Source organism: Aethalodelphis obliquidens, unplaced genomic scaffold, assembly GCF_003676395.1.
Source record: "Aethalodelphis obliquidens isolate GAN/ISIS:26980383/991018 unplaced genomic scaffold, ASM367639v1 scaffold9, whole genome shotgun sequence".
Taxonomy (NCBI): Eukaryota; Metazoa; Chordata; class Mammalia; order Artiodactyla; family Delphinidae; genus Aethalodelphis; species Aethalodelphis obliquidens.
The window spans coordinates 32,032,720-32,055,884 of NW_020837953.1; the positions used below are offsets into that span (position 1 = coordinate 32,032,720).

Below are 23,165 nucleotides of genomic sequence, written 5' to 3' on the forward strand. Positions count from 1 at the left end.
TTTTTTTTTTTTTTTTTTTGCCGTACGCGGGCCTCTCACTGTCGTGGTCTCTCCCGTTGCGGAGCACAGGCTCCAGATGCGCAGGCTCCGCTGCCATGGCTCATGGGCCCAGCCGCTCCGCGGCACATGGGATCCTCCCAGACCGGGACACGAACCCGCGTCCCCTGCATTAGCAGGCGGACTCTCAACCACTGCGCCACCAGGGAAGCCCCTTAAGCTGAGTTTTGAAGCTTGATTAGGAAGGAGTTTTCTGAGGAAATGATCTTGAAGATGTAGTCTGAAATATGAACGGGAAAAGTTAGGAGGAAAAGTGTATTAGGCAAAGGGAAGATTGTGTGCAAGGGGCTGGAAGCAGAAAAGGCATGGGGCCTTACAGAAACTGAGAGGGCAGAGAGCAAAAAAGGATGAAGCAGAGGTTCTCAAAGTGCCATCCTTGGTCTAGCAGCATCAAGAATTTGTTAGAAATGCAAATTCTGAGACCTCACTCCACTCCAGACCTACTAAATCAGAAAGGGAGGGCGGGGAGGGGGGCGGAGAATAGCCTTTGTAATAATAAGGATTTTGGATTTTATTCTAAGATTAATGAAAAATAATTGAGAGGTTTTAATAGAGGGATAACATAATCAGGATAATAGTAGCTAAATGGTTTGGCATTAATAGCTGAGCAAAAACTCCTCAAAATCTAATTTTTGTAATAATCAGGATCAGAAACCATACTGAGCCTTTAAGTCAAGGGTCACAATCGTAATGCCTTTAGGGCTAAGCCAGAAAGGCGAATGACTGAAAAGAGGGATGTGGAACACTGATGGGGCTGCACAGCATCTGCTCTGGAGCCAAACAAACACGTGCTGAGTGGAGGGATTCACTGGCGAACTTAGGGCTCCCTTAACACACGTGCTGAAGAAAGGAGTGGGCCCCTTGCAGGGAATCCAGCCTTCTCCCTTCTTCAGATGTGACTATTTCCCCAGCCTGGCTAGGCAAATCTGGCATCAAACCAAAATTTCGAAGAGTAAACCACCTTTTGTTTCTTTGTCCAAGTAGCAGAGGGATAAAAAGCAATTCAAGAAACAAGATGCCAATAACCCAGCCTGCTCACCTCTCACACGGAGTTTCTACTACAAAGCAAATGACCCATTTGTATGAATCTACAGTAGAAGCCTGAACTTGGGAATGCTCCTTGTGATAGGCTAACCCAGGAACAACCCTCTCCTGGGCCCAAGAGGCTACCAGTGTCTTCACTTCAGAAGGTCAAATCAAGCTCTTGGATTCAACAGTATAAGGCCCTCAACCCTCAAAAGACACACAACATGTTTGTATGCTAGGTTTCTCAGGACTAAAAGCTATCAAATACAGTCCAATCAAAAGGTCACTAGAAACAAGCAGAAACTTTTTGATGAGGAGCAACTTACAGCACTGGTAGAAATCCACCGATCTGGATTCTTGCCACAATATTGTGTACCTCACCCAGATTTAGCTACAGACCATAGATGATGAGGGAGTGGTTACACAGTTCTGACTGAATCAGGTTAAAAAGCACATTCCAGTGAAGTTCAGGATGCAGAAAAGGGTTGCAACAGACATTAATGAGAAGGGAACAAAGAGTGATTGCCTTATTCAGACACTTCCTCCCCCAATTCCTCAGCTGAGAAAGTCAACAGTCTCCGAAGTCCCATCTGACAATAGCTATTCATCCTGGCCTGGGAAGCCTGAATTACAGGTGCTGAGGGACTCCACAGACCTTGCCCTACTAAGGTTATGGTTCAGAGATCTTCAAGGGAAGCCATGGAGGCTTCACGATGAAGTGAGTTCCTGCCTCCCACCTATTCCTTAAAGATCCCAAAACCATTTTCCCCAAAGTCAGAATAAATGAAGAGACAAGCTTCAAATCCAAGTAGAATCAAAATTTCAAAAGAATCTTAATTGCACCTGTGGCTGAATTTCCATTTCCTAAACTGAAGCCAGATTTGTAATGGCAGGTTTGCTACCTGCAGTCTTACTAGATTTCAGAACATCCCATTTTATTCCTGTGCCCAGCCTAAGTAACTTGCCTACGTGTACTGGCAGAGCTAAGACGAAAGGTAAATGTTCCCAGAACCAGCCTACTATTTAATAGTTGGTGTTAACTGCCTTTGAGTATCAAGTATAGTCCCTCTAAGATGATGATGATAACAGCTGACATTTATGGAGCACCTACAAGCACCAGTACTCTCTTTATATAAACTTATTTAATATTAACCTCTCCATGAAGTGGGTACTTAAGAGTTTCATTTTACAGATGCAAAAACTAAGGCACGGAGAGGTTAAGTGACTTGCTCAAGGATCCAGAGTTAGCGGCAGAGTCAAAATGCAGACCCAGGAACTCTGAGTGTAGAGCCCAAGCTCTAAATCAGCAAACCACACTGTCTTTCTCAGGATACTGTCAGTCCATTCTACAAACACTAACCAAGCATCTGGGCACCAAAAACTCTACTAGACGAAAGCACCTATTCACACAAAACAACAACTAGCAAATCTGCTTTTACTCCGCCACGCTCAAGGTGACAATCCATGCTGAATGCACCCCAGATCCTACCTCCCAGCTTACCGCTCAGACAAACACCTAAAAATTAAGCCCTCAAAAGTAAGATGAACAAACAAAAAAACTTTAAAACAGTGTTTAGATCTCTAAACAGAGATCACACACATATTCCTCCCTGGGCAGGCAACCAAAACAGACATTCTATAAGGTCAGTCCATAAATTCCTATTCAGAATTTTGAGCCTGAATTCAAGGACTAGCTCATCATTCATTTAGCTCAATACCACCAAAACATCCAATCAGAAACTGGTTTTCTTTGCTTTTCTCTCTGCCCCCATCATCTTTTAGAGGGTGGCAGAAATACTCACAGGCAAGCTTGAAGGTCTTGACTGAAGACTCAGGTTCATATCTTCTTGCCCTCCCTTACTGGAGGTCATTGAGGGGGCTGAGGACGCCTGAGACCCAAATGAATCTTGAGATAACTCCTAAAACAAGAAAAACAAAAGCTGTGAGAGCTTGGTATTGATAAACCAGGCAAGCTTGCTTCATGATGAAAGGCCTATGGGACTCTCTTCAACAGGGGAAGCTAGGTGTGAGAGACTGCCCAATCACACACAATATTACCCAAAGGCAGAAAAAAACAAGCTGTGGCTCTTAAGAATGTCAACAGTGGACATAAGACTCTCTGATGGCACTCCTGACCATTTATCACCACCCACAGAACGCTGTTACTTGGGGATAAATGCTAAAGTCTAGCTAACTACAAGTTATATCTATCAAGGAATGAGACCACCTGATTCAAAAACACCAACAAAAAACTCACGCTAGGACCTCTGCATTAAAATGAGTACTGCTTCCTTTAAAGATATTTATTCCAACAATGCCATCAATGCACAAAATCTTTAATGGACCTGTCATCACTCAGTCATTCTCCTCTTTCTGCTCCTTAAAGAATAAAGCCCAAATTGTTATTTAGACTTTATCACCTACCTTGTTCATAGACATGGCTACAGATGAATTTTAGCTATTTCGTTCACAGACATGGCTACAGATGAATTTTAGCTATTTCCCAAAATCAAATCCACTCTCAAAAAAATAAAGAGATTTGCTACCACTGAGACTATTCTAAAGAATGTGATGTCAGCTCTGACAGCAGTTTCAAATGAAGGGCTCCAAAATATTTTGAGCAATAGCAGAATGGAATGGCAGTTGGATGAATGTACAGTACAGCCTCCCAAAGCGACTGTTTTTAAAAAGACCAAACTAACTTGGATGCTCAAGTTCTGAATTCTGAGTTAAAAAAAAAGAAAAAGAAAAAAAAAAATCAGTCCCATTATCTTTATCTCTTTTCTGCCTATGCAACTCTCCACTGCCCTATTTCATGAGTATGGAGAGCTACAGGTTTTTATGCAGTTATATCTTTATTAGTTTCAATTAGAGAACCAATTTTGTAAGGCAAAGTTCTCATGACACCAGCCCCCAAAGTCTGCGGTCACACGTAGGGAAGGGCATGAGGAAGGGGCCTCTTACCTGTGGTGGAGGGAAGCGCTGCTGAGAATAGGCAGTTTGCTGTGACTGCTGAGACTGGGGCTGAGGGTACGCAGCCTGCTGGGAAAGCGTCGAGGATGCTGGCTGCTGAGGTGGCGGCTGCTGGTAAGGAGACTGTGCCTGCGGCTGTGAGTAGGGGGGCTGGCTCTGGGGGTGCTGCTGGGTGGTGGACTGCTGGGTGGGGTACGGGGTTGGGGACTGCTGATGGGGGGGCTGGGATGGCTGCTGGGAATACGGAGGCTGAGAGGACTGGAGCTGCGGTGGCTGAGACTGAGGCTGCTGCTGATATGAAGGCTGGGCGTGAGGGGTCTGGGATGGTGGCTGCTGGGAGTAGGGCTGCTGCTGCTGCTGGGGGTGAGGGCTTTGCTGGTTGTAATATGGAGCCTGGCCCTGCTGACCATACCCGCTGGGGCCTGGCTGTCCATAAGGTGGAATCTGTAAAAGGAAAGGATACTTTTAGCACTGACCCTTCTGGATGAAGAAAGATGATTATGTCAGAAGCCATGCCCTGAAGATGGGTATACAAAGCTGGCAAGCCAAGCCTCACATTTAGAAAGCCCAGGGTTTTTCTACCAACCCTGTTAAACTGAGCCAGGAAGGACAGCCAGGCTGGGTTCCTAGTTGGTTTGTTCTTAAGTGGATCACATTCATTCGCAGAAAATTCACACTATTTAATAAAAATATGGTCAACTTACAAGAGTTCAAGAACAGCTGTTTTCACCAATGAGTCTACTCTTTTTATCATGGCCTAGACTGTTTTTATAAACGCTAGGAATCTGTATCCTAGCCACAACGAAGAGTCAAGAGCAGCCTGGCTCAGCCGACTGAAAACCTAGGGTTTAGTAAGCCAGATGGTATGCCAATCACTAAACTACCCTGGTTCTCTTTTTCATTTAGTCTTCATTCAAAAAGTATCTGACAGCCTACTTGCTTACTTGTACCAGGCACTACTCTAGGCACCAGGGATATATCTGGCAAGGAGGGGGGAAAAAAAGACCAATAATATCCTTCCCAACTCTCCTCCATTTTCTCATTGAAAAAAAAAAAGTGATTTTATATAAGGGCATACTTTGCTTTCAAGTCTTAGAAGTAAAGTTACGTCTTATATTCTATCCCTCACCATTTTCAGTATGAATACCACTCACATATAAATGGTAGAAAATGCTGTCAAAACAAAAAATGGCAATAAAAAGATGATGGTGCGGATGGTCAGATAAAAGGAGATGAGTAAAATCTTAACATCTGCAATAGCACTGTTAGCATCTTTACTGTTCAATCCTCCCTTTTCCTGCTACTCCCAGTCCCTTCTAAACATTCACTTTAAACCAGACAGCTGTATGTTGAAGGCCTTGAGAACATGAAGGGCCTCTTCTCTCCCCAGGGCACATGGTATGAGCGGTTTTTCTTGGTAGCAGTGGATTGATTGGTGCTCAGCCACTGCCTTTTTCTTTCTTCCCACTTCCTTCAGAGATCGCCATTCAGTGGGTACAAGCAGGCCAGCCAGGTCAGAGAAGACAGATACGTATAGCAGGTGGCCAGGGAGCAGTTTTCCTTCAAGCATACATGCGATGGTGACCACAACCTTGGCCTTGTACATAGCACAGTGAAACTAACTGAGTCAGTTGGCCTATGTTCCTTTCAAGAGGTTTGGAAGCCAAAGACACATTCTGATTCTATAGCTGAAGACCAGATCTTGGACAGCAACAAGGATTGAGGTAATCGGAGTCAACATCTACCTGCTGTGCATAAGAGAGGCCGCCCATGGTACTCTGCGCTCGGCCCTGCATGGTCATCGGGTACCGCTGCGGGGTCTGGGACCCATATGGCTGCCCTGGGTACCCATGTCCTTGCTGCGGTCCTGATGGAGGTCCCTGTTGTTGCGAGTATGGGTTAGTCCCGCCATATGGCTGAGGTCTCATCTTGCCCATCTGATCCATTGGACTGGATGGCTACAAAATAAAGAGCATTTCATTAACCTGAAGCTTTGATGTCCTCTAGCCAATATGAACACAAACCTTGGCATACAGGTCTGTATGCCACAAAGGAAAACAGTTACTATGAAATAAAGTAATGGTATAGACCCAATAACGCTTAAGCAAGTAATTTAACCTTCCTCAGAACCTTGATTTTGTCATATGTAAAATGGAAACACCACCAGTTTGTGAAAGCATCTTCTAAGCTATATACTACTTTATAAGTGTGGTACTACTTGAGATCCAAGGAACGGGCCAGGTGTGGAGCAATGAATACACGTACTCTATGGTACAGAAAAATGAGAACAAAGGCCCTTCAGCTGGGAGGGGATGGTGCTGCTATACTCTGCCATGATCCTGTTCAATAACACCAGAACTGATGCTTTAATACTGTGGTAGGGAATTCAAATACACAAGCCTCTAGATGTTTTTATTCTTTAAACAGTGGAAACTTATTTCCTTGCACATCCAGAGCCCATTTGTGCTATGGCACGAGGACTTAAATTTATGCTTTCTTCCAACTGGGTATCATAGCTAAGTTACAGTTGTTGAGGGAATTGTGACCCCGAATTTATTTAGAGCCTTGTACAACTCAACTGAAAAGTTCACCTCCTTTAATATTCAAGAGCTTGAGGGTGTAAGGCAGGTAGAGAGTATGTCTCTCTAAAAAACAAGATGCAGAGGTACCAATAATGGAACCTCAAAGCTCATAGGTATTTGGCTACAAACATAATTTCCAGCTCTTTGTGGTGCAACAGGATCAGTCAACTCATTCACTTTCTGACATAATTTTATCTTACTGGAGCTACGTAGAACAGAGGCCCAGCACACTTTCCCCTCCCAGAGATGCCTACCTATATCTATTGGTGGTGAGAAGGGAAGGAGTATCTCTAAGCATTTAAATAGATACACCCAAGTTGCCAAGTAGGCCTGCACCTGACGTAAAACCTGAAAACTGAATCTTAAATTGGGGATGGGGAGTAGGTATTAAGGAATTCAGTGGTTCTCAAACTTCAGAATGCATCAGAATCACCCGGAGGGCTTGTTAAAACGCACACTGCTGGGACCCATCCCCAGGGTACGATTCTGTAGGTTCAGGGGTGGGCCTAAGATATGCATTTATAGCAGTTCCCAGGTAATACTGATGCTGCTGGTCCAGGGACCACCATACTTTTAAGAACCACTGGCCTAGATTACACCTAGGGTCCCTTCTGGTTCTATTATTCTATAATTAATAAATTATTCTAATATATATTTTTTGCAGCACACTACCTAAGTGTTTTATAATAATGAAGAAGTCGAGCTGTCGTGAGGAAAATGGGTAAGATAAAAAGCCACAGAGACTATTCTTCTAAATACTAACCGAAAAAAAGCAGAAACGAAGTTCTCTCTTAGGGCTGCAGCTGAAATCTCACCTTAAAAGGTTAACACTGAAACCTCTCAAGTTTCCAAACTACGAGAATCATAGTAAAACCGTGTCCCAAATCACTACTACATGTCAATATTATTAAAGTGTTATTTCCAACAATCATAACTAAACAATTTTTGCCCAGACCTGCCTCTGTATCAGAAGCTCCAATAACATTCCCGATCATAACTTTGGAGCCACCTGGATTCTTTTGAGCCTGTTTAGGAAGTTCAAATTCAACAACCAAACTAGTGAGTAATAAATAGCATGTGGTCTTCCCCAGATACACCTGGCAATGGAGCCAAAACATCACCATTCTCTCCTACAAAGAGCTCAGGGGCTTACACAGCCACATCATGCCGCAAATAACAAGGAGATCCTCATCTTATCCTAGACTGCAGCTGCTGTCCACGTGGCCCCCAGGTGAAGAGACTACATTTGCTGAACAGAGACCAGCCCACTCTGGGTATCTCTGTCAGTCTAGATCTCCTCAACACACAAGGGGCAGTCATTACCATGGTTACTACGGAGCTTCTAGAGCAGCAGCTATTAACCACAGCTACCGATCAGATGTGAGAAGCTGCACAAATGCCTGGGCCTCTCCCTAGAGATTCCAATTTAGCGAGTCTAGAAAGGCTTGGCTCCCTCCCCCTAAACCCCTTAAGATTCTTGGATGATTCGTGTGTCGGGGGAGGGGGCAATGCATGGCTTGTGGGATCTTAGTTCTTAGTTCCCCAACCAGGGATTGAACCCAGGCCACGGCAGTGAAAGCGCCAAGTCCTAACCACTGGACTGCCAGGAAATTCCCTAGTTCTAACATATATTACTAGCTGAGAACCAGTGATCTAGAGAAACACTGCCCAATAAAATTTTCTGTGTTGTATGACTATTAAGTACTTGAAATATGCCTAGTGTGACTGAGGAACTGAATTCTTTTTATTTACTTTAAATTCAAATAACCACATGTAGCTGGTGGTTATACTGGATTGCACAGTTCTAGAGCAATACTCACAAATCATTTTCACCTCTCCCTGCTCAACAACAGCCCCAAACTTCCTACCTACTACATCATGTACAGTATCAAATAGAAAGAGCAAAGAAAGTAATAAATCGACAGACTTGGGTTCAAATCCTAACTCTTGTCACTGACCTTGAGCACATCAATTCTTTAACTAAAATGCACATAACTGGGGCTTCCCAGGTGACGCAGTGGTTAAGAATCCACCTGCCAATGCAGGGGACACGGGTTCGAGCCCTGGTCCAGGAAGATCCCACATGCTGCGGAGCAACTAAGCCCGTGCATCACAACTACTGAGCCTGTGCTCTAGAGCCCATGTACCACAACTACTGAAGCCCGCGCGCCTAGAACCCGTGCTCCGCAACAAGAGAAGCCTGCGCACCGCGACGAAGAGTAGCTCCCACTCACCGCAACCAGAGAAGGCCCACGTGCACCATCAAAGACCCAACACAGCCAAAAAACAAAAACAAAAAAAACATAAAATGCACATAACACACTTCACACAGTGCCTGGTACTTAAACACCCAATGAATAGTAGCTATTATCAATTATGATAAATAGTGCTTCTGCCTGGCTCTAAAATGGGCCACAGTGCTCCAGTTCTACGCATTTTTCAGCCTCATGCCAGACTTCCCACATGTCCAGCTCTGCGCAATAGTACCCTGCCCTGCCCTCCTGTCCACAATGGCTTCCACCAGCAGAAACCCAACCCTTCAACATGAAGCCACTTCCCACTTCTTTAGCACATTCTGTTCTTTCACACTTCTAAATGTCCTATTGTAAAATCAGTCAGAATCATAGGTTTAGCACTTAGTTGTCCAGCTAACTGACTGCATCTCTTGAGACTAAGTTCTCAGAAATCGGAGATCAGGTATTTTATCTTCAAAGTCCCCCGAAAGACCCCAAGTGCAGAACTAGGGCTCAGGAACTTCACTGTGCCAGGCTGCCCTACTTTAAGAAGTGGGTAGGGGATACTATGGGAAGAAAGCCTAGATTAAACCACCTAGCCAAAGGGCCAGGGACACCCCTAAACCAGGTTATGACTTTGAGGGCAGAAAAAAATGGGGACTGAACTGAAAAAGCAAAGGGGAGGGTAGAACAAACAGTCAAGGAAGAATGAGCACACCTCTGAGGAGACTCTTAAGTGCCATCCTTAAGTGCCTCTCTCCTGTAACCAGAGAGGTCTTCAAACCACACAGGCATCCACAAACACACTGCTTAAAAACAAAAGGCTAAAGGCAAGTTACTCCCCCCTACCCACCACCCCCGCCCCATGTCTCACATCAGGGTGCCTGCACTCCCAATTGAGGACAGCTACTAAAGGGTTCAAGGATTCTTCCATTACTTTAGAAACTCCTTGCAGACTAAAAATAAACGCAAGTTAAAAAAATTCTTATTCTAAAAAATGAAATTAAGACATTTCCCTTTCCTGGACATCAGATTTCTGACCCCTTCCCTTCACTAAAGGGTTATAATAAACGGAATACACAGCTTAGCAACTAAAATATATTCAGTTCAACCAGATTAATCTGGTCTCATGTCAAAGTTAAACATCTGCTCATATCAGAAGGGGAGGTAGGCAGGGACTGAACTCACACTTCTGACATTTAAAACCATTGTGAAAGATTTGTGATTTGCAGTTATAGATGAAATGTCATCTTCCAATCTTTCATAACAGAGAAGGGGCCTTAAATCTTCACTAATCAGTTTTTTTGGAAAGTAGCAATTTCAGCCGAGAAAAATGCTTACTACATACAAGACAGAAAAACCAGTATCAGCAGTCTGCAGGCACCAAGGAAGAGGCAGAGGATGGGAAACACCAAAGAGCCAGAGATTCCTCTCTGGGAAAGACAGAGAGGAAATCCCTTCAATGGGAAACCACAGGAGTAGATTACTGTGATTACACTTCAAAAGCAAAGGCTCTGCCACAAAGACACATAATTGAGAGGAAAATGCTGCCCCCTTGATCAGGGCAGTCGGGCCCCCTGCTATATACTCTCCTGCATTCATAAAAAATAAAAATAAAAAAGAGGAAAAGAGCCATAAGAAAACTCCCATCTCTATTCACCACTTATCTCTTTCCAGATCACTGGACGTCTTACAAACTGCCTGCCAAATGAAATGCATCAAAAGTTGCAGTTTCCCTAGGCATCAAAGGCAAGGATGCCTAGCAGGCTGGTCCCTTTGAATATATTCAGAACAAACAGCTTACAGACTAACCACTTGCACAGAGTTTCCCTGCTCTAAGCAAATGGAATTAAAAGCCCCTCCAGATCAGAGGGCTAATGGAATCCCTTACAACTTATTGCACCAAGGAAAGCCATAACGACCTAAGGGGTTGCTGAGATATAACACACTGGACTTCAAATTCTCCAACTTCTGATCACAACTGATTGAGAAGAGAGCAGAGAAGGCGGGGCCAGGGACTCCAAAGTGAGAGATACTGTTCACCAAAATGCACCACACCACATGCAGTGGCACCAGGAAAGAGAAACTTCTTAATTTTCTTGAAATAAAAGTCCAACTGAGGAAAGTTCCAGGCTTCAGTCCCAATCCAAAGATGCAGAAAGGAAGTGACTGTGTAGCAAACCAAAGGAACCAGATTTGGTACCCAAGGACCAGCAAGAACATGACTGGAGAGAGATGGACTGGGCTGCCAAAAATGTGTCCATCAGAAAGCAGAAGTCTTGACTACCACTTGTCCTGTCACCCTAAATGCCAACTAGTTGAGGCTAGTAGAAACCTAGAGTATTATTTCTTACTCACTGCGCTTTCAATTTATTCCTGGCCAGATTTGTTGTATGACTTTTAATAACAACAATAAAAAAAAGCATCCCTGGCTCTTTAACCAAAAGAACCACCTAATTGATTCCCACAGTAATTAACCTGCATTTTACCTCAGAGAGCCGTAGTTAAGGAAGTCGGCACTGCTATTTATAACTCATCTCAAATTGAGGGCAGACTGCCTAAAATCTAACACATCCCAGCTGTACTCCTGTTTGAACTGGGGCCAAGGGAATTTTTTAAAGCAATCTTGGCACCGAATGAATGACACCAACAGTATGAGAGCTCGAGCGGTTGTGTTGTGGTGACGTAGCACTGGAGGTGGAATGGGAGGGGGCCAGTGTACTGTGATCCCTCTCGTGCACGCCTGCAGGCTTGCTGAGTCCCAGTACAGTAAGCTGGGAACCGCCCACTGAGAGCCAAACACAGGAAAAGGCTTTTCCTGTGGAACGCCTTGAAGTGAGAAACACATGGCTAATCTGCATAAACGCGAAGCCACACCACCCCTGCCAGGAAGGTTAGTGCTCGTAATCTCTGGCCATGAAGCTGGCTGCCTGGGAGGACTTGGACTGGCGCCTGATAACCCAGAAAGAGCCGAAAGAACAGATGGGTAAGGACCCCGGCAGAAAACAGCCCCAGGTCACGTGACTCGCCACATGGCCCCGCCAGCACAAACTATTGTCTGGCTGTGGAGCTCCCATACAAAGGCACCCAGCCTTGGCTTCCTGTGATTACAGGGACAGGCGGCAGCTGTTGATCCAGTTTCCCTATGGGACGCTCCCCTACTGAGGAGCATTCCAGGGAGGGATAAATACAAAAGTTAAGGCCTCTCCCAACCAACGTGCTCTCAGCTTCCCGCAAGCTCCACGTGGCCCCACACTCAGATCTGAGGAAGGACCGAGTAGATTCCATAGAGAGAACCACCCTTTGCACCCCGATACACGTGAGCTGACCAGCATAAATCATTCTCACAGTGCCCCCCTCCCCAGCCACACAGACATCTGTATCCTCATCCTGTTTTTTCTCACTCCTCCAGTACACTTCATGGCTTTGAAGACTGGTCTAGGGGCCCAATCCCAATCAAGGAAAAACTGCCCAGAAACCTGCATTTAGTTCTATCCCCAGACCCTGCCTCCTAAAATAAGGAGATTCCTTCCCTTCATTTTGTTTTGCATTTAAACAGTCATGTGCCCACTGTTTATGTGACCCAGGATAACAAGAGATTCTTCACTTCCTATTTGGCCTCACCAGAGACATCACTGATTTCCTGAAGCTATACTGATGATAAGAAAATAAAAATCTCTCATCAGATATACCAACACCTGACCCAGGAGATCAACCCACTCAGCCTATGTTTCTTATCATTCATAACCTGAGAATCACACCCCATTTTTCTACTTCACAAGAGACTGAAAACAATTCTTTCATTTTAGTTCTAGTTCATTCCAGTTCTCAACAAACTGGCCATATGCCTATGGTGAGAGAGGAATTACCAACAACTAGTTTACAACTACCACCTGAAAGAGACAGTTTTTTAAAAAATTCTTTCAACGTTCCATAAGTGTCCAAGTTGAATATAAATAAAAAACCCAAAGTCAATTAAAAGTTCTATCTACCCCATTCTGTTTACAGAAACGATTCCTGAAGATCAGGGCACATTCCCCTTTGCAGCCTTAAGTAAGAGCCCATTTCAAAGACATGACCTGAAGCATCAAGCTGACCGAACTCCTAGGAGGGGCTGCAACCTGACAACAGACTCAGGACCTTCCAACCCACACTGTCTCTAATGTGATAGAGAACAAGACAAGATGCCTGGCTCTCTCCCTGGCTCAGAGGTATTTAGGCTACTGTGCTCCATCTTTCCAGACCAGAAAATCAGAAGAAAACTCACTAAGGGTAGAAAAAAGAGACCAAAGGGGGAAAAGTCACTGAATCTTCCACAAAACTCAAATAAATTATGAGAGCCAACCGTAATAACCACCTCGCAGCTGTCCCCCAGAAGAGGCGTGACAGAAAAACCACAACCAGGTGGCTGGCATTTCTTTATTTCTTCGCTGGGTCCTGAAAGAGCTCTTCAAATAAAGCAAGTAGAGCATTAAAGTAATAAATTCCCCAACAAATGATAAAGTTCTTCTCATCCAGAGCACTTTCATTAGCCACCTTTCAAAGAGAAAGTGCTCTTCCAAAAATGATGATCCCTTTTTCGGAAGACCAAACTTAGCTAACCAATTTCTCCCAATTTCCAATGAATTACAAAAGCCTCTAAGAAAGACACATACCTTCTTGAGAAAGAATTCTTCAGGTACTACTTAAAACCCAGGTATATAATATATAAAACAGTAAGGCCCCAAGACAATGATTAAACAAGAATGAAATGCCATTTGATAAAATTAAACATCCCCTTGTTTACAACTTTTTAATCTCAAGAGTAAGACAGCATTACAACACGATGAAAAGAGTACACTAGACTAAGAGAATGCCTGAGTTTCAATCCCAGTTCTCTGACCAACTGGGGAGAGAGGGGTAGGCACTAATCAGGCTGTACCTAACCTCTTCAGCTACACACTTGAATCCCGCCCTCTAGATTCTGAATCAGCAGCTCTGGGATGGGGCCAGGAATCGCCTCAGGCAATTCTCATGTCCAGTCTGGGAGCATTTGGGCTGCATGGCCTCCCTCCAAATCTCCTCCCATCTCCAGCACAGAATGACCCTAGAACTCAGATGCACGTTCAGCTTCCTTAGCCAACCTATGGTCTGAAGAGGGCAGTGCCTGGCCAATAGAGAAAAACTAGGAACGGACCTCAGATTCCCAAATAAGCAGCATTCTCAAAGCCAAGATTTCCCAAATTCTTATACTTAATCCCCGACTGTCTTGTTCACCTGACCACCTATTACTAACAATACTATATGCTTTACTTATTTACCTCGTTCACTGTCTGTATCCTAGACTAGAACATAAACTCCGGGAAGGTAGACATCCGTGTGTAAAACAAACTTTTCTACTTTAAAAGAGGAAAAGAAAGGGGACTGTGAAAGAGAAAGTGGAATTCTAGAGGTCTTGGCAATTCCTAACCTCTTTCATGCTGAGAGGAAATGCTTTGGTTCAACACAGTAAGTCCTAAGAGCTCTGCCTCCACAATGCCTTCAACTTCTCTGTCCCTCAGTTTCTACATCAACAGAATAGAGACGGCAGTAGTAACACCCTCAGGGTTGAATAAGTTAATACATTAAAACGAAACAAAACATTGTTCTTCAAACCAGCTGGACATGCTCCAGCCTCAGAGTCTTTGTATTCACTGATCTCTCCACCTGGAATACTCTTTCTTCTCTCAGGTATTAGGATAGCTCTCTCACATCAAATATCACTTCATTTTGGCCTCCCCTGGTGTACCCATTTAAGATTTCAATCCTGCACACTTCTTATAGTTGATCCCTGATTAACTTTGCTCCTGAGCACATAACACTAAGCATACTATATGCTAAAGTTTACTTATTTATCTTGTTTAAAGTCTATATCCTAGACTAGTATAAGCTACAAGGCTAGAATACAAGGTATGTGTCTGTGTTTGATTGCTATCTCCTCCAGCACCCAAAATGTTAGCTATTATCATCCTACACAAGTCCCAAATTTCTAAGCAATAAAGCTTAGAAACCAGACCCAGGTCTGGTCCCACACACTCAAGACCAGAAACCCAAAGTGGTCAACTAGAAGTTAACTAACAATCAAATAAATTACTTCCCTCTCTCCATACTCAATAGGAGAAAAAGCAGAATGGAGCTGAAAGCAGTTTCAAAATACCCACTTAAAAAACAAGAATACTACAGGACTTCCCTGGTGGTGCAGTGGTTAAGAATCCGCCTGCCAGGCTTCCCTGGTGGCGCAGTGGTTGAGAGTCCGCCTGCCGATGCAGGGGACACGGGTTCGTGCCCCGGTCCGGGAAGATCCCACATGCCAAGAAGCGGCTAGGCCCGTGAGCCATGGCCGCTGAGCCTGCGCGTCCGGAGCCTGTGCTCCGCAACGGGAGAGGCCACAACAGTGAGAGGCCCGCGTACCGCAAAAAAGAAAAAAAAAAGAATTCACTTGCCAATGCAGGGGACATGGGTTCGAGCCCTGATCCAGGAAGATCCCACATGCCGCGGAGCAACTAAGCCTGTGTACCACAACTACTGAGCCCACATGCCTAGAGCCTGTGCTCTGCAACAAAGAGAAGCCACCGCAATAAGACAACTTCGGTGCACTGCAACGAAGAGTAGCCCCCATGTACAGCAACGAAGACCCAATGCAGCCAAAAATAAATAAATATTTTTTAAAAATAAAGAAAACTTAAACACAAACACACTCACACACACACACACACACACACGTTAGACACCAAAAGGGTTGACCAGTCCAGTTCTCAAGCTCTACCTACTTTCAGTCTGTTCTCCCAAAGGAATTTGTTCAATAGCTCCTTCCAAGAATCCTGACAGTAAAGCCCAACGGTTTTCAACCAGGGCAATACTAGCCCCTGAGAAGTGTTTGGAAACCAATGTACGAAAGTGCCTTTTAGGTTATCACAGCGATTCTGTGGTATTACTGACATTTATTACCTGGGGAGCAGGATGCCAAATGTCCTGCAATGCATCTCCACACAAAGAAGAGCCTCACCGAGAAATAATGGACTCTAGTCCATTACAAGTCCAGTCTGAGATGGAGAATTTCCTGTAACAATTGACCCTGGAGCAGTGATGGGAAAGGGAATCAGAACTGACTGGTACCTATCCCAAGAGCTCAACAGTACAAAGTCACCCACTAGCCAAGGTAATCATAAATAAAAATTTACTTTATGAAATAGTTGGAAAATAATTTACTGAAGGCAGTACTTCCCCAGTGCATTAATACAATTATAATTATATAGTTATTTGTGATTATTTATTTATATCTTTCCCTACTAGAAAGTACTCCATGGCATTATGAATCCTGTTGCCTGATACATTGTAGAAGCTCCTTAAGTAGCTGTTACATTACTGTAAGCAACTGCCAAATGGTAGGTAGGTACTCACAGGTTTTTCAAAAAAAGTTTTGCCACAAGATTTCTTACACTGGCAAGTCCCAACTATTGTATGCTTTAAATTAGACAATATTTCAGTAACAGGACCGGACAATTAAGTGAGCTAAAAAAAAAAGTTCTTATCCTGAAAATTCTTGAGAAATGGGGCATATGATCAAAGTCCAAGAAAACCTGATGGTATACAAGGAAAACAGGTTGGTATACTGCCTTCCAGTATATGCTTAATAATTAAAAACTTAACAAAATACAGACCTGACTACCCACACGAGGTGTTATGGGTTGACATCAGAAAAAAGTATTTCCTCCCACAAACCATCCTTTGGTGCTTCTACTAGGGAACGGACCTTATTGTGGATGGACCGCAGCCCAACTGAGCAGGTTAAGAATGAAGCACTAAGTAGGTTTAGACATTTTCTTCCCTACCTATTTGTTATTTACCAGGAATTGATATGGTACGCTTAAGGGATACATGGAGAGGCAAGGGGCACATAGCCTTTCAAACAGAGCTTTACCCAGGAGAGTATATATCAACTTTTCAGTAAAGACAACACTTCTAAATCACACCTAGTTCTTTTGACCTAGTTTCTAAAATACTACTCCCTCTTCCATATGTTAAATTGCTTTACAGATAACTGCTCAAAAATAGACAAAAAAGGCAAAGGCAAAAACTGCTTCTAGCCAGAAAACTTCAAGGCCTCCTTGCCTTCTCCTTTAAAAAGCTCTCTTTTCCCCCGTTCCTTTTACTTTATCTGTAACTCCAGACTTGGTCTGGCATGGGTCATATAAAAAGGTTCTAAATTTCTCTAAGTGCACAGTTTTACATTCTGCCCAAGTTTTTCCTTCTATACTAAAAAAGGTATCTGTGACATCACTTAGCTGTAGGAACTTGATTCACATGCAGTAGGGGAATCTGTTTGCCATCATGCTTTGATTGTAATCAATCCAATCAAGTACTATATTTTGATAAAGACACTGAGAAGCAGCAGCCATGGCACTTTCATTAATTCCTAGGGCTGCCCTGGACCACTTTCCAAAAATGCCAGCCTTTCCCTTGGTCCCCCTATGTCCACTATAACAAGCACAATAAAATAAGTTAAAGAACGGCCAAGGGCACAGCCTACCTTATTAAGATTATAGATGCTTCCAAATCCTCAGGCTTTTTTAAGGTCAGCAGTTCCCTGAATGAAAAGCCATAGAGTACTATAGATTCTCCTATTCTTTTCAGAGCTCCAAAAGTACATTGGTACCAACCTCCCCTCCTCTATACCACTGTCCACACAAATGTGTACTGAAGACCCTGGCTTCATCATTTATACGAGAAATGCATGAGACTAGACCAAAGTTACCAGCTGTCTTTCCTGCTATCTGTGGCCAGTATAATCAAATTGGGATGAATACTTGGCACACTAAGCTATGGAAATCTAGCTAATATTTATCCGTACCCCCCCCCAAGTCTGTTTTGGCTCATACACTCTTTTGAGATTGCTGTGTTCACTCACCCAAACACATTTACCAAAGGGAAATTCTGTGTGCCTTGAATAAGGCAATCTCAATCTCATTTTATTTTAACCCAAAATACCATAATGAGACCACATATTGGTCACTTGAGGTTTTATGTAGGGGTTTTAAAGAAGCCAATTCAAAGCTGCACTGGGAAAGCAGAAGATTCAAATCACAGACTAGAAAGAAAAACAAGAATGTTACAAATCTGTCTTAGACCAACAGAACCCCCAAAACAGATTAAGGAGGGCTAAGAAAGTCTCCAGACCAAAGGCAATAAGGTGAGAAAAGAGAAGAGGGAGAGATCATCTAGGAAACTTCTGTTTCTTAGTTTATTAGACAAAGACACGTCCTGCCTCTAGTTAGCCAGGCCATTCCAACAGAGGTAAGCAGATACCAGGAATCTTCACTGAAACGATGTTGATCTGAAAGTGGTATAAATTGCCTCTCCGGTTCCCTTAAGACATTTTGTCAGCTCTGGTGTGTTAAAGCTACTGAAGTCTCCATGTGCTTTGCATTCTACTAACAGAGTTAGAAACCAAAGGAAAGAATGAAAAAGGAAAAAAACAAGAACAGAGAGAAAATAAAGCTGAATGGCAGAGGGATGATAAAGTGAGTCTAGAACACAAAAACACACACACGGAACATATGACTACCAGAGTATTGTCTGTACATACAAATATCAAATCACAGATCAAACTGTCAGCATACTGCCTCCTGGAAGCCTCTGCCTTCATCGCAGCCAGGTCACAGTGATCACAGCTTCCCTTCTCAGGCAGGAGGGAAAAGAGGTCTGGTACAGGAAACATGTTTTTAATGGGAAGGATTCAGAAACCACATCAGGTTTTCAGAAAGCCCCCATGAACTACAACACTGGTTCTCCACTTGGTCTTTGCATTATTAATGTTTATTATCTAACCATTTCTGTAACTTCCATCTCTGTGCCAAGCACAATCCTTATTAAGTCATACAACTAGGGACAGGTTTTGGCTCAAATGTCCATTCCTCAAAGAGACCTCATCCACTTCAGAGATGGGGTAACTTGTCAGGAGTCTTCTTAGAGGGTTTATTTACTAGGACTTCACAACAAGGGACACAAGGAAAGGAATCACAGCAAAACTCAAGGTGGCCACTGGGGCACTGAGGGGTGGGGGATGAGAGACAGAGGGAAGTCATTAAGAATGGTCTACTCAGAGACCACCAGATTCTCAGATCAGCTGGCCATCAACGAGCAGAAAGGATATCATGGCATTTAATTAAGGTTTCAAATACTAGCCTCTGAGGACGACTTTTTTGGGCAGTTTTATCAACTGGTCATACTTGGAGGCCACCACCCTAAAATGAGCTTTTCCACCTTCATCAAATCAGAACCATCCTCATGCTACGCCACCAAAGAGCTAAAAGAGAAACGGAGGACAGGGAGTCCCCAGGTCCTATAAACAAACAGAGTGTGTCATTACTGTATAGAAGATCCATCTCAGAAGTATTTTCTTTCTTCTCCCCCAACCCCTAGCACTTTTAACCTTTTCTCCAACCAATAACACACTTTCAACATCATGGGAAGGGCAGATACATCTGAAACATCAGCCTTTGGTATAATGTGGAAGAAGCCCCTCAGGTATTTCAGATATATTCTGTAGCCTAGTTGAGCATAAATCCAGTAGTTCTCAAACTTGAGTGTGCATTATAGTGGCCTGGAGGTCTTGTTAAAACATACTGCCAGAGTTTTGGATTCAGTACGTCTGGATGAGTATTTGCATTTCTAAACAGGGCCCAGGTAAAAATGCTATGGGCCCAGGTAAAAACTATGGGATAGCTTTTAATTCAGCACAGACTAATGCTGTCTGTCTTTAACCATTCAATTCTATCCCCCTCTCAAGCAGGGGCCTCTACCAACTAGGAGCTGTGTTCGAATTTTATTGGATAACAAGTAATACTTACATATATGTTATTTAACGTTTACTACAGCTGCAAGTAGATATTTTTCCTTATCATACAGTTGAGGATACAGATTCAGAGAAGTGACTTGCCTGAAGTCACACAGCCTAAGGGAACTTTAAACCTCACTTTTAGAGCTGACTCTGACATGAAACTGTGTGAGGCACTTAACCTTTACGTGTTCACTTCCCTGAAGTGGAAAATTAAGACAATAATCCTCATCTCTCCAGGGAGTGCTCCAAGTTCTAGAAAGTAAAATCACTCTGCAAATATTTTCATAATGCAAGTTACTCTCATTTAGGTCAAAGTGAAGGGCTCTATCTTTGAGCCTGAATCCTACCTCTATCCCCACTCTCAAAGAGAAAAGGGCCTAAGGACCAAATCCTGCCAATTCTTACCATCGGGATCATACAGACATTCATCAAAAACCTAAATAAAATTCTAAATGGAAGAGATGGATGGGACAGAAATCTAGGCATAATGTCAAACTGTAACTAAAGGCTTTTCAGTCTTTCACCCCATTTAAGAGTTCTAGGGACTTCCTTCGTGGTCCAGTGGCCAAGAATCTGAGCTCCCAATGCAGGGGGCCCGGGTTCCATCCCTGGTCGGGGAACTAGATCCCACATGCACGCTGCAACTAAAGATCTCGCATGCCGCAATGAAGACCTGGCACAGCCTAAATAAATAAATAGTTTTTTTAAAAAAAGAGTTCTAGATTATTGCAAAAAATAATGTCCCAACAAGGTCTAGTGCTTGAATAATTTATTTTGGAGAAGCAAACTTAGTATTTTATAATGTTACACAGCTCTGGAGAATCAGACAAACCTTGATTCAAACCTAAACTCTACCTTTTACTAGTTTTTTGTCCTAGGGCGAATTTCTCATTCTTACTCTACTTCCTCATCTGTAAAGTGGGAGGAATAACTCTAGAACCCACCTCTCATGATTGTGAAGATTAAATAAAGAAATTCATGGAGAGACCCAAGCATAGTGCTTGGCACATAGCAAGTACTCAACTACATGGTAATTACCATTAATATTCACCCCCAACACACCATCACTTGAAAACAGGGAACTCAGTGAGGTCCCTGGCCTACCCCTGGCCCAGGACAAAGTTGTGGACAAACTACCTATAGAATTGATCCCCAAATCCTTATTAATATCTTTGGCAGCCCAGATTCCTAAACAGGTAAAAAGTTAGAAGTCTGGAAACGAAAGGCAGGTTATCCAAATGTGAATCAAGAGTTTCACACTCCTAAACTAATGCCATGAAACTCCATCACCTTCCAACCAGAACAGAATCTTGTCCAAAAGGCAAGAGAGAAAGCCATCTGTATTCACCAGAAAAGATGTAGTAACAAAGAGCAACCAATTCCCAGCATTCTGCTCAGGTGATTTGTTCTCTAAGAACAACAGAAAGCTGTAATAAGGTCTACCCAAGAGAGAGGGGAAATCACTGGGCAAGAAGAGCCCAAAGACATATCTGTTTCCTCTTAAAGGAAGCACCTAGCACGATGTAGCCTTTAATCCTCTACCACGTGGCTGAACTCACACTCTTCTTAAAGTCAAAGTACACCAGGCACCAGTCAGTTGAGAATAAACAGCTGGACCCAGATGCACTCATGCAAGTTGTGACCTCAAGGAAAACAGGAGGCAAAATAAAGACACTAAGCACACAGCAAATGGGTTTTCAAATATCACACCAATCCCTAAACTCCCCTGCTGCCGTCATGCTGGTGCTAGATCTTGAGGGGGGAGTTCCTTTTAACAGAGACGTCTATAAACAAGCAAGCTGAAAGCTAACAAGTTTAAGAGGGAAAAGCATACAAAAATCTTGGCTGCTGGTGATGAGCCACAAAAAAATCATGAACGTGCCAGTGCCAAGGGAGGAGGAAGTCTAATACCTAACATTGCAGACTTACGAACCCAGAAGCAATGAAGCCATAAGGAAGCCCAAATGCAAAAGAGAAAAAAAAAAGCACATGGCACATTTCCTCTTCATATTCAAGCAGCACTCTGGGCCTGCAGAGCGCATAGCCCAGTGCCCAAAGCCCCTTAGTATTTCATACCAACATTAACTTCCTGGAGGACGACAAAAATCTGTCCTGGATTACTGAGTGATTTCTAATATGTACCATAACCAACACTAAGTCAACATTTTAGGGATCAAATTTCCTACTCTGCAGCATGTTGGAATGCATTCTTGGCATTAGACTTCTTCCCACTGCAGTCCACCCTTAGAAAATGCAGAAGCCACTGGGAAATACAGACTCAACCTGTCCCAAGACCATCTTCTAGTATGCACAAATGACTAACAAGAATAAAAGTTCACTCAGATGTCCCTTCAAATGCAATAAATACTAATGCTATCCATTTAAATAGGGGGAAGAGCAAGTTCAGGGAAGAATACTCAAGGCAGTTAAGTCAACATTCACCCCAACTTGGATTCTTAAAACCTGGACTGACTAAGGAGTTCATCTCAAGCCCCTACACACTTGCGGGAACCACTGTGCCCAATTCTGAGTTACTGGAAACTCACTTTCGCAAAATGCCAGAATGGCAAGGTAAAGATGGTGGAAGAGATATTTCCAAACTAGAATCTGTATTCAAGACTCCATATCTTTATACTGGAACAGTGTAACCTACCCTCCTCTTCCAGGTGGAAGCACTGTAGTAGCCTGGTACTGGACACTCCATGCATCTTCAGTTGTTAAGCATCCACCTACCATTTGAAAAGTGCCAGAAATCACATGTGATCCAATCACACATGGACTAGCAGGTAAAGAGAAACCAAAATCACTACATTTCAGAGGCTCCCATAAGGAATAAGCATGTGTTTGCAGCATTTATGAGCTTCTTGGCCACAGCCAACCTAATCAAAAACAATATTAAAGGCCATTTCTGTGAACAGATGGGCAAACTGCATATGTGCAGGCTTACCCACCCAAAAACCCTCAATATAAGGTCTGATCCAAGCAACTCAGCTTGAGCACAGCTCCCAAACCTTCAGAAACAGCAGCAGCCTGAGTCCAGACAGGTACCTCATGGCTCCTGTTTTAAGAAAGGTCAATTAACTTTGCCGAAAAAGAAAAAACTCAGGCTCTCTAACCAAAGTTGAACGACTATCACTGTAGAGTTGTCCAGGGCACACAACTCTGAAGGTGACACAAACTTCCAAACCCAAAATTACTATAAAAGAGCCTCTGAACTAGCCAAGGACTTGGCAGGTTGTACTAAAGGCCCCACATAACCACAGGAACCACTAAGACCCTGAAACCACTCTCTTTCGTGGAACTGGTTACAGTCCAAATTCTCAAAGTCACCAGAATCAGACAACCACAGGTCTGGGAGTGGAGGTGTAACGTGAATTCTATAAAGCCCGTGAAACTCAGAGCAGCATCATGAAAAAGCCGATTAATATTCTAACT

The 23,165-nt window shown here is 43.4% G+C and overlaps 1 protein-coding gene across 4 annotated transcripts in view; it reads right to left on the bottom strand.

Moving 5' to 3' along the window:
- Positions 1-23,165, bottom strand: part of ARID1A (AT-rich interaction domain 1A) — a 71,078-nt gene that overhangs the window by 37,794 nt on the left and 10,119 nt on the right. For 2 of the 4 annotated variants that reach the window (XM_027109580.1, XM_027109579.1), the window contains exons 2-4: positions 5,802-6,014; positions 4,048-4,500; positions 2,886-3,002 (exon numbers count right to left, since the gene is read on the bottom strand). In XM_027109580.1, the coding sequence (XP_026965381.1) occupies positions 2,886-3,002; positions 4,048-4,500; positions 5,802-6,014 (783 nt within the window). Of the gene's footprint in view, positions 1-2,885; positions 3,003-4,047; positions 4,501-5,801; positions 6,015-7,401; positions 8,703-23,165 lie in introns of those variants that run through there. The other 2 variants (XM_027109582.1, XM_027109581.1) reach the window with 2 other exon arrangements.